The 11,331-nt window shown below is 45.5% G+C and overlaps 2 protein-coding genes, 1 long non-coding RNA gene and 1 other non-coding gene across 4 annotated transcripts; 1 reads left to right on the forward strand and 3 right to left on the reverse strand.

Moving 5' to 3' along the window:
• The first annotated feature begins 30 nt into the window (after nucleotides 1-30).
• On the forward strand, nucleotides 31-1,879 carry pex12 (peroxisomal biogenesis factor 12). The gene is made up of 3 exons (XM_048984417.1): nucleotides 31-389; nucleotides 613-1,148; nucleotides 1,388-1,879. Exons 1-3 carry the CDS (start codon nucleotides 267-269, stop codon nucleotides 1,767-1,769), a joined length of 1,041 nt encoding a protein of 346 aa, XP_048840374.1. The 5' UTR covers nucleotides 31-266; the 3' UTR covers nucleotides 1,770-1,879.
• A 1,508-nt stretch (nucleotides 1,880-3,387) lies between these two features.
• Nucleotides 3,388-5,949, reverse strand: LOC125713376 (uncharacterized). The gene is made up of 3 exons (XR_007383571.1): nucleotides 5,373-5,949; nucleotides 4,149-4,237; nucleotides 3,388-3,640 (listed from the first exon to the last, which is right to left on the reverse strand). It is a non-coding gene; the product is annotated as an uncharacterized LOC125713376 (long non-coding RNA).
• On the reverse strand, nucleotides 4,668-4,762 carry LOC125713549 (Z30 small nucleolar RNA). Its single transcript, XR_007383626.1, has one exon. It is a non-coding gene; the product is annotated as a Z30 small nucleolar RNA (small nucleolar RNA).
• Nucleotides 5,950-6,472: 523 nt separating the features above from the next.
• Nucleotides 6,473-11,092, reverse strand: orai2 (ORAI calcium release-activated calcium modulator 2). Its single transcript, XM_048984420.1, is given in 5 exon segments — nucleotides 6,473-8,978; nucleotides 9,148-9,231; nucleotides 9,233-9,381; nucleotides 9,843-9,886; nucleotides 10,936-11,092. Coding segments are annotated over 4 exon segments (819 nt in total). The 5' UTR covers nucleotides 9,880-9,886; nucleotides 10,936-11,092; the 3' UTR covers nucleotides 6,473-8,429.
• Nucleotides 11,093-11,331: the final 239 nt, after the last annotated feature.

Here is an 11,331-nt window from a genome sequence, read left to right on the forward strand (position 1 = left end):
CCGGAGGTTGCTGTCCGGATGACATTGAACTGGACACCAAACGAAAAGCGTACTGTTTGGACTTTGGGGTGGATGGATTTCTGTTCTTACAGATGGTTTCGATGTCCCTAACACGTTGTATTTGATATCAGTTGTGGATGTTTTCCCTGATTGCTTTTTAATTAAAAGCAATGTTTGACAGGAATGGTTTTCTGTCATTTTAATATGCTTTTCGATTATACTTTAATAAGTAAAATTTAGTATAGTTTTTAACCTACCTGGAAATTATGGCGGAAAGAGGTGCCCATATAACTACAGCTGCAGCTGATGCCCGACCGTCGATTTTCGAAGTTCTGGCCCAGGACTCGTTAATGGGTGCTGTCAGACCTGCTGTTCAGCACGCTGTCAAGGTTGTCATTTGTCCATCTATGTTGTGTTCTAGCTTTAAAAACGTAGCATGCAAATAAGTTCTCTACTACTTTAAGTGCTTTACTTCGACTACAATGGCATGATTCTTTAGAAACCTTAAGGCTACCGCTATTGTAATGTATGTTTTGTTAATATGAGCTAAAAGTGTGTGTTGGGTTTTTAAAGATGACATTTTTTAACACCATATTGACTTGTTAACTGCAGGTTCTGGCAGAGTCCAACCCTTCACGTTACGGACCTTTGTGGCAGTGGTTTGATGAAATCTACGTGTGCCTAGATTTCTTGCTACAGCACCATTTCCTCTGTAAAACCAGCGCTTCTTTTTCGGAAAACTTCTACGGCCTGAAGCGCGTGGCCGCCGCCCACCCCCTGCGCCCTGCGCATGTTGGACTCCGTCGAAAGCAGCACTGGCGCTCCGTGCTCCTGCTTGTCCTGGTCCCTTACTTGCGTGCCAAGCTGGAGAAGATTCTGGCCAGACAGAGGGATGAGGATGACTTTTCCATACAGCTACCGCAGACAAGATTCCGGCGTATGTACCGGGCCTTCTTGGCTGCCTATCCCTTTGTCAGCACAGCATGGGAAGGCTGGATCTTCTGCCAACAGCTTGCCTACATCTTCGGCCGGACGTGGCACCACTCCCCCCTGGTGTGGCTTGCTGGAGTCAGGCTAGTGCGCCTCACTGCTTATGACGTTCAGAGTATAGATCTAAAGCCTACCACAACACTGGCCTCCAAACTAAGGTGAGAACTCAAAAAAGTGTCTCTCTATGAGTATTCTTGTCTTTGCATCTCACCAGTTTCATCAGATCCAAAAGTATATTAGAATATACGTGTGATATGAAAATCTTCATTTTTAAAAAGTGCAAATGATTGCTATAGCCACCACGGATCATTAATCTGTAATGTTGGATATGTTAGATCTACAAAGGACAGATACACCACCCTGTCACCCATAAGTAATCAACTGTTTTATCTTCCAGCTTCTCTGTAAAGCTGCAGAAAATGTTTTCGGCAGCTCTGGGCAGTGTAGCTGTCGGCATCTCTTCCAGCCTTTCCCTGGGGGTGTTCTTCCTGCAGTTCTTGGAGTGGTGGTACTCTTCAGAGAACAACAGCACCATCAAGTCCTTGACCTCTCTCCCTACGCCATCCCCCCCTCTTCACCTTGACCACAGCGAGGAGCAGGCCAACGTCTGTCCGCTTTGTTGCAAGGTCCGTGCCAATGAGACTGCCTTGGCCACCTCTGGCTATGTATTCTGCTATCGCTGCATATACATTTATGTCAAAGCCCATCAGAGATGCCCCGTCACTGGATACCCAACAGAACTGCAACACCTTATCAAGATCTATTCGCCTGAAAGCTAATGTGGGAAAGCGTCATTTATGTTATTCTCATTCAACATCCCTGATTTCCTGTAGCTAGTAGTCTGAAGATGATGTCATCCTGATGCATAAATGCTGTTATTGACTTATCACTGTGCTGTTTTGTTTTTTTTATTAACATATGTTTATACTGGGGGCGGCATGGTGGTGCAGTGGTTAGCACTGTTGCCTCACACCTCTGGGACCCGGGTTCGAGTCTCCGTCTGGGTTTCCCCCCACAGTCCAAAAACATGCTGAGGTTAATTGGAGTTGCTAAATTGCCCATAGGAGTGCCTGTGTGAGTGAATGGTGTGTGAGTGTGCCCTGCGATGGGCTGGCCTCCCATCCTGGGTTATTCCCTACCTCGTGCCCATTGCTTCCGGGATAGGCTCCGGACCCCCCGTGACCCAGTAGGATAAGCGGTCTGGAAAATGGATGGATGTTTATACTGAAGTAAAATGTACAGTGAATTGCTTGGTAGCCTGACTCTATGGCTATTAACAAGGAACCTAAGTACAAAAAGAGGATGTTAAGCATTTGGTAACAATGGTCAACAAAGATTTTGTCAGAACAGCTGAGTGTCTTCTCTGTACTTTATGCCGGATTTCAGAAATGCATTCAGAATTTTGCCATCACCTATAATGTTTGACATTTTAGGCTATATTGACAGTATACAATTCCTTAATGCATGAGTATATTAAAGTTTTAAAAAAAAAAAGAGTTCGTGAGCATTTGAGACTTTAAAGGGCACAAAGTGCTATACTTCTATTGCCAGAGTTTGACATATTCGGACATGTTGAAACAGGACCTTTCTCTGATACGGAAGTATGATAAAGGCAAGTGGACCATTAAGAGATGTTCCTGAAAGGAAGTACAGCAGAAAAATAGACTTCTACCTGTTGGATAAGTCATTTCCACCATGCACATATATAGTTTGTCAAAATCCTTGTGTGATGTGCTAAATTCAAATCTGAATTTCCATAAGAAAAATATAAGATTAGCCCAAAGTAAGTTTGTTGAACAGTGTAAATGCCCAAAAAAAAAAAAAAAAAAAAAAGTGGCTGGTGGTGTAAAGTGTCAGTATAACATACACATGAAGCTGGACATGGTACAGGCTGTGGTGGAAGAGAGGTTAGCAGTGGGACACTGCCCTCATTGAGGATCTGGGTTACGGGGGGGGGGGGGGGCTCTCAGTCTTTCTGTGCAGTTTAAGCCACACTGGCATTTTCCCCAGCCTCAGCACAAAGGAGCCATTTTCGCAGGAGCGGGGATCGCTGGCTCTGCATTTTATCCGACTCAGCCGACCACAACCCATTGCAGAGCTTCCGGGTCCTGCTGTGTGCTCCTCCCAGCCCCAGTGTGGATGCTCGATCTCTTTATAGTCCCATTATGCTCTTGCCTCTCCTTAGAGAAGGCGAGACAAGCGCAGATTTCCCCATCAAGACATACAAATTTTTTAATAAAGATGACATTGAAAACTGATACCTGCTTGCGTAGACTTGGCTACTATTGAGCAGTAGCCTCAGCTAGGTATGTTCAAGCATTGTGCACAGCATATGTTAGCATCTGTAGCAAATAACTCAGGACTGGAAGAATCTGCATCTTGAATACAGGAGGCAGTAAAAAAAGTATTTTATTAATCCATATGGGGAATTAGTCTTCATGCCTTTCCAAGAAATAGAGACAAGATCATGTTTCAGGGTCAAAGGGCAAGATGCCATCATCCCCAGAGCCAGTGGGAGTAAGAGCCCACTGGCATTGACTCTGCAGGCCTCAGCATTCAAATGAAGACTGTCGACGGGCACAGAGGGAGCCTGCAGAGATGCTAGTGCAGTCACACCCAGCTCACGATGATCACATCCAGCTCACGCAGACTAATGATTTAGGGGAAAGCCGAAAGGTAAGTGTGGCAATTAAACTCCTGAAAATGCCTGCAAAGGAATACATTGGCACAAGCATCAATTAACCCTGGGCATGTATTTAGATGGTGACATAGAACAGTATTCCTGTCCCACCACAGCCAAGCAGTTTTGTAGTGCAGGCAGCCCCCATGTTATGAACGACACCCATCTTTGCCTAATTTGTAGGCAAAAAAAAAAAACCTAACTATATATGGTGCTGTACTTCAAGATGACAAACCGCTGAAATCATGCAACGTTTTCATGAGCATCAAAGTTCTCCATGCGTTAGTTTTCACAAAGTGCTGCATTTGACCCAAAGTTTACGGTCATCTGTTTGCAAGTATGAGTCGTCGCAAGTTCTTAACCCGGGGTACTGCCTTCATAAAGAGTTGGTGTTTAGTTGTGATAGGAAGTCGGCAAATGCTGCAGAGGAAACAAGCACAAAGACTAGGATTGTTAAGGAATGGAAGTGCAGACTCACCTCAGTCATTGCCTTCTGATTCAAAACTCGGGGCTGAATGGTCAGCTGGCCTGTGCAAGACCGCATCCAGTCGCAGGATGCACCTACAACTTGAGAATTACAAAATATTGGTCATCTATGCAATGCATATCCAAAGCATTGAGCTCAACTTTGCATGAAGTGCCAAAAATTCAAATTTAAGCAAACAGATGCTAGCTAGACATCTCAGGGTACAGAAGAGCATGAAATAAAACCAGTGCTTTCATCCATAGATACAACGCAAAAGACCAAACCAAAAAGTTACTGGTTTATTTACTTGCGGGGGGGGGGGGGGGGGGGGGGGGGAGGGCGGTGGTGATTGCACACAAGGTGAATTCCACAGGTTGTAATGTCATCCAAAGTCACTTGCTGGGTCACCTACTCCCGATCCCAGAACTCCAATTCCTATCCAGAACAAGTCTTTCAAATTTAGCAAGTCAACTGGCACAGCGATCACATGCAACAGATTAATTTAGGCAAGGTCTCTGGGTGCAGACCCAGCAGCTCAGAGAGAAGATTAAAAACAAGGTCATACTTTGGTCATTGTCCACAACGTGACAATACCAAGTCAGGCAATTCTTCAGCTCATCACAGCTAGAGGGTTCAGCTTGGCCAGTGAGTCTTGTCAGTTGTACTACAAGTATTTTAAAAAAATGCATTTCGACTGAAGCAGGGAGGAGAGCTAGCTTAAAAGTACACCCACATTCTGAACGCTGTTAGCTACACACTCAAACATGTGCATGAAAAGCAACAATGAACCAGAGTGGGAAGGGCGATTCCTCATATGCTAGACAGCATTAGTTACATTGAAGTCACTTCCGGCAGCACCTGCATCCAAAGCCTCAGCCTGAGCATCTTGCAGCAGTTTTCTGAAACCCTTAAAATTATAGGCCCCAGATGCCAATGCAAGCTGTGAAGTGTTCTAGCAACTCTTGATAACCTCCATCTCAGACTCAGATGTTTCCCCAACATGTTTTAGGCTAAGCGGCTTTGGCAATACAGCAACACCAATTAAGTGATGCCATCAAATCTAAACAGCTCAGCCAGTTCAGATTCAGCTTGAACAGGGACACACTGCAGAAACCAAGTCACCAACATCTGGAGCGAAGTAGTACAGACTTTGCAAACTAGGGATTAGGCCCAACTTCTACAAACACTGGAATTCTTGTGAGATAGTCTTCATATGAAACCAGATGCCCTTCTTACCTAGGAAAGATACTGGTGTCATTCACATGGACCACAATCGCAAACAATCACATTCACTGGCTATATTCTGCCTCCCAACCAGAAATAATCACGCAACCCTGACATCTTATACCCTTGGCACTGTATTAAACTGCAGTTGTTACTGGTTTAAAACATAATTGGCTCATTATTACTAATTACTTAATTAGTTGCATGCAATGAGTACTGATCTTATTCCCCTATAGGCCCCTGCCTACCAGCCATCACAACCCCTGCTCAATTACCCACCTGGCAGCCAGTGCAAATGGGCACCTCTTTAGGGCCAAATTCCTACATTGCAATATTTCATTGATGTATCAATAACCCAGCCTTACGGGAAACTAGAATCCAGTTGCAAAATGTTCTATTTCATGAATTAAGGCGTAAATCTGAAACAGAACCTTTATGCATCCCTCCTCCAACCTCTTACAAAGCACAGAATCCCTGGTGGGCCTCGAGTCCATCCATAGCAGTCGAGGGCACAAGGCAGGAGAACATCCTGAATGAGATGCCACTCCATCACAGGGTACACGAATGCATATGCTCACATGTTATGGCCAGAGGTGGAAATTTCAGGTCCAGAAAGTAAAAATTCAGACCAGGATTTTGTTTCAACCAACAAGTTGTGCATACAGAGTCAGAGTCACACTGTACTCAACTGGTTGGTTGAAACAAAACCCTGGTCTGGATTTTTACTTTCTGGACCTGAAATTTTCCACCTCTGGTTATGGCCAATCTAGAGATACAAATTTGCCAAAATGCATGCTTTAAAATTGCAAGAGGAAACCCACACATCACTAGGTGAGGTGATAGTTCAGGTCCAGAAAGAAATAATCCAGGCCAAGTTTTTGTTTCAACCAACCAGTTGAGCACACTGTGACTGTGACTCTTCATACTCAACTTGTTGGCTGAAACAAAATCTTGGTCTGGATTTTTACTTTCTGGACCCGAACTTTCCACCGCTACCCACCAACCCTGTAGGTGTGAGGCCACAGCACCACCAAAACCTATCAATCATTCAATGATTGTTACTCTTTAATAACATTTGGACAATGACTCATACACAGTTCACCACACGTACATGTGATAACAGACATTTAGGCTTTATTGTTAGGGTCTGAGAACAGCAGTGCAACGTCTTAAATACAGCATCATGAAAACCCCTTCAAAGCAAATGGACGTAACATTTATGGCTAAAAAAGCACTTGAACTTTTACCATAAGCACGAGCCAATAAAGCATCCGTTTGGTCAAAGGAACAGCTTTCAGTGCTGTTCCTCTGGTTAGTTGGCACAGGGTGTAACTGCAGCATTATGGCGCTAACGTTAAAAACTAAATTCAACCTGCAACGTTTCCCTTATTACCAAACCTATACACACACACACACATCAGCTGGAATGTCTTTTGTAAATTGCTTATTTTCCTACAAGACCTTTCCCACTTGAGTGCAAATTACACCAAACTGCCACATTACTACTTCATTTACAGAATATTTGGTATACAATTAGCAATTACGAAGTTCATTTTAGCCCCAAGTTTGCGGGAGTTTTACTTCCACAAAATTGTTCTGGTAACAGACTGAAAAAACGATAGGTTCAGAGATAAGCAGAAATAATCGGACTTTGAGGAGGTGGGTGCAAGCAAGAGGAGGAAGCGGAGGCCAACCAATCCTCTACAATCTGATTGGTTCTCTCCCTGAACCACTCATTTACTATTCTTGTATTTTATTTTTATTCTATTTGTGTAAATAAAATTCCCATGAGCCAACGACACACACCTACAGCACTTCCTATCTATAGAGAGAAAAAAATGCCCAGACCCCTGGTCATTCTTAGGCTTAAAAAAAAAACAAAAACAAAAAAACATAACATCAATCATCATGTAAACTCACTCAAACGTTAAGAAAGGATTTTGTAAAAAGATGCACTTGTTTGATGCTCAGTAGGCCACTCTCCGTAAACGGACACGAGGGTCGTACCCTGATTACGCATTTCTCCCTTTTTTGTGCTTCACAATATAAAATTACAAATAGACAGTGATGTGACATGAAAATAAAGGCAGGAAGGGACAGGTTACACATATGCTTCTGGCGGATAAGAGCTTGCATGTCAGCTTCGATGGGCACATGGTTAGGAAAGTCGCACTGCGTTACCGGAATTACGTCAACAACGATAAAATGCTCAAACACCTGAGACACGAAACACGTCACGGAGACCAGAGTTGCAAAAAAAAATTCATTACGGCACTGACGTGTGAACAGCACTGGGGGGTTACATGTCTTACCTTTAAATCCCAAAAATGGGGGAAGCATAAAAAATACAGCGACAACCAAGAAAAGCTGCTGTTTGCAAGCTAGACACATATTTGCATTCATTAATATAAAAGGTGTCTCCCATGCATCCATGATACAGATATTGTATTATAACAACACCATTTGAAATAATGTGTGCAGAAACTCATCATTGTAAACCAAACAGGTATCAAGTGGCACGCAGGCCGTTTACGACAGCAGCCTGCCCACAATGCACCTGGCCGGCACTCGGAACTCACGCACGAGTGCCGTGCTTCACATCATCACGTATAGCTTAACTCATTTACTCAGCTGGAGTTCAGGGAAACAGACTGCCCTATTTTAAGCAAAGGGCGCTGAGAAACCTGACTGCTACCTAAAGTGAACATTAAGTCAGGAGAATGCAGCAGATAGGAATGGCTGCAGCAGCTCAAGAAATGTCAAACTTTTTTTTTTTTAATTGTTTAGACTCACACTTAGCCGAACATGAAATAGCCCTTAAAAATTGGTCGTAAACCTTCCTTCATTGTTAAAAGTTAAAACAGGATCAACGCACCCCGCATGAGAAGTCAGACTTCTGTGAGTCACTGAAAGGTGCAACAGACGACTACACATAATGCTCAGGGTGGATAAGGACTGGAGGATCACTTCCCATGTGCGAAGACGTCGCCATGCAACATTTATTAGGCTTTGCGAGTGAGACGGGGCTTTGGGGCAGAAGGCGGAGGACGTTCTGAATGGGCGAGTGCTTCAGACAGCCTGGATCCCCCGCTCCTGGCCGTCTAGTTGCACTTTGATCTTGTGCAGTTCCTCGATCTCCTGGTGGTGGCGCTCCGTCTTGTGGCGCACAAGAGAGCGGTAGAAGTGGATGGTGAAGACCACGAAGATGAAGCCCACAGGAACCATGATGATGGTGGAGGCCAGGGCAGCCTGCCAACCGCTGTGGCCGGGCTGCGACGGGGCAGGTGTGCTGCAATTGGCTCTAGTCCCCGAATCCACGGGCAGGAATTTGATCCAGCACAAGAGCACCACCTCGGCCAGGAAGAGGAGGATGCCCAGGGCGGTGGAGAACCCCCAAGCGAGCTCGATGTAGTGATGCATCCGCTCATGGGGCGACTCGCTCACCGAGTTGAGGTTGTGGATGTTGCTGACCGCCTCCACGTTGGGCAGGATGCAGGTGCTGATCAGCAGAGCGAAGAGGTGCACAGCCACCAGCACTGTGGTGCACACGCTGAAGGCGATCAACAGCAGCCGCGGATAGTTGTACTGCATCTCCAGTTGAACTTCAACCATGGCCACCTAACAGACAACCAACACCTTCAGTTCTGGATCTACCCTGATATAATCAAGAGTTATTAGCTTTATTCATTAAATTTACTTAAACACAATGTTATATACCTCCTACTTCCTTCCTGAATGCTAAATTTAGGTGTCTGCCACGCATCTCTGCTCTAGGTTTGAAACCCACCATGGCGAAGCCTGAGAGGAGGGCGGAGGTACGGCTGGAGGCTTTCAGCTTGGCCCGGCTCAGGTAGAGCTTCCTCCAGGAGAGGGGCCTGCACAGAATGGTGGTTCGAGGTGACGAGCTCCAGGTAGCTCCGGCGTACCCAGTCCCGGTAGTCCATCCCCCCTCCATCCTGCAATCGATCTGAGCCTCCTGGTGCCGGAGAACCCATGGGCACATTCAGCTCACTGCTCATAACTGCAAAGATCAGCGGAAAAGGTTTGGCTGTTAATAAATGCGCATCTACAAACACCAGACATACACCACCCCCCCCTGGGTGCCAACTTTGGTGAGCTGGCTGATGTGAGATTTTCAATGTAAGACAAGTCTGCGCACACAGGCACACGCGTGTACATGTATGTATCAGTTTTATTACATTGTAAATAGTCTGTAGGGATTGCAAACTATCCCCAACGCTTTTGATGAAGCTAATTTTAGGTTTATAATGAAAATAGAGATTTGCAGTAAGGTTGTTTGCCTGAGAGTTGGCAACCCTGCACCCACACCGTGACAGTACCTCACATTTATTATATGCAGCTGGAGAACCAGACACAAGATATGACGCAAATTGACGGGAGAACGGATCTTTCATTTACTATATGGACAATGAAATCGTACAGCTGGTCATGGAGATTAGGGCAATGCAGCCAGAAACTTACCTGGTCGGGTTTCCCCTGGATTCTGCAGGGCTTTCATCACATACCTAAACGGGAACACAAGGTATCAAGTTCCGATTTTTTCCTTATATGCTTAGACCTGCTTCCTGAGTAACACCACACCTGTAATTTGTGTTTTGTGACTTGGGGATCACATGCATCGTCATATTAAGGAACAACTAAAAAACAAGCCCGTTTTCGGTACGTATGTGCTACTACGAATTTTGAAACGTTTCCTGTTAAAACACGCGAAAAATGCGAAACGTTTAATCAACGACCAGCATCTACTAATATACAAAACCCGTGTAACCAGCGACAGTTTGCACGCAATACTAAAGTTTTTTAAATCGTACTTCTAACGCTGCCAATAACACTTGCAACAAAAGCACGGATGTGGTCGGCAGCGAGTTTTTAAAGTTACATCCGGCTATTATTTGAAAGCTACATTTGGAGTAAAGTCTAGGGGTTTAATAACTGCAATCCTCGCCCCCCGAAAGCCCGATTTATACGGATTCAGCATCTGCTCAGTGATTTCCCTGAAAATGATCCCCCACCCTAAGGGTGGACGGGGAAGCCGGGTCCCCCCCCTCACTGCCACGCACCGCATCCTTTCGGCTTTCCCATAAGCACCGGGATCCATTTTAATAACAGCCACCCAAGAAACAGAAGTTGGCTGACTGTATTCTCCTGGGACTTTAGCCGGAAAGGCCGGGAAAACAAATCGTCGTGAAACGCAACATTTTTCTGGAGGGGGGGAGGAGCAATGACGCCCGATTTGCGTCGCGCAAATTCTTCTCTTTCTTCCACGGCCACGTTTGTCAAGCAACAACAGAGGTAAACAGCAAAAAATCTTATCAGGATGGATACATAATTCATATTATATTCGCTACATTATCTAATTGTGATTCTGCATAACAACATGAAAAAGCAGAAGCACCTAAATTAATTGCAGTTCGCGAGTCTCAACTTAATACACAAATAAAAATCTGTCAATAGCAATACAGGATCCACTGTCGCGGCCGGCTACCCACCTCCCTGGCAGCCGGACGGGCGGCTTTTTTACATGTTAAAACACACAGCGGGCACCTGCCTTTACCTTACTGCCCCCGATGGCCGCGGATCAGTCTCATCCACGTCAGCTGCGAGCGAAAGCGACCCGGAGGAGGGAGATGCTGCGCCCACCGAGAGGCACCGCGCCGCCAATCCAGTGCCGTCGCCCCGCCCCCTTTTCGCCTTCGCCCCTGTCACGTGACGAGGGCGCCGGTTCCCGGGGTGCTTCCCGAGCTAGGGGTTTTCCCTGGGATGACCCGCAATACGAGACCGATTTGGGTCATGTGGCGCCGTCGTTGCCGGCCTGCCTCATCAAGCTGTATAATATGCTGCAATTCGGTGATACTAACATCGTGCTAGAAGCATTAAAATCCGTTAATCTAAAACTGCGACAGATCAGATTCTGAAGCTGAATGTGTTTAATGAAACATTTTGCCTAACA

This window comes from Brienomyrus brachyistius, chromosome 18 (assembly GCF_023856365.1).
Source record: "Brienomyrus brachyistius isolate T26 chromosome 18, BBRACH_0.4, whole genome shotgun sequence".
Classification (NCBI taxonomy): Eukaryota; Metazoa; Chordata; class Actinopteri; order Osteoglossiformes; family Mormyridae; genus Brienomyrus; species Brienomyrus brachyistius.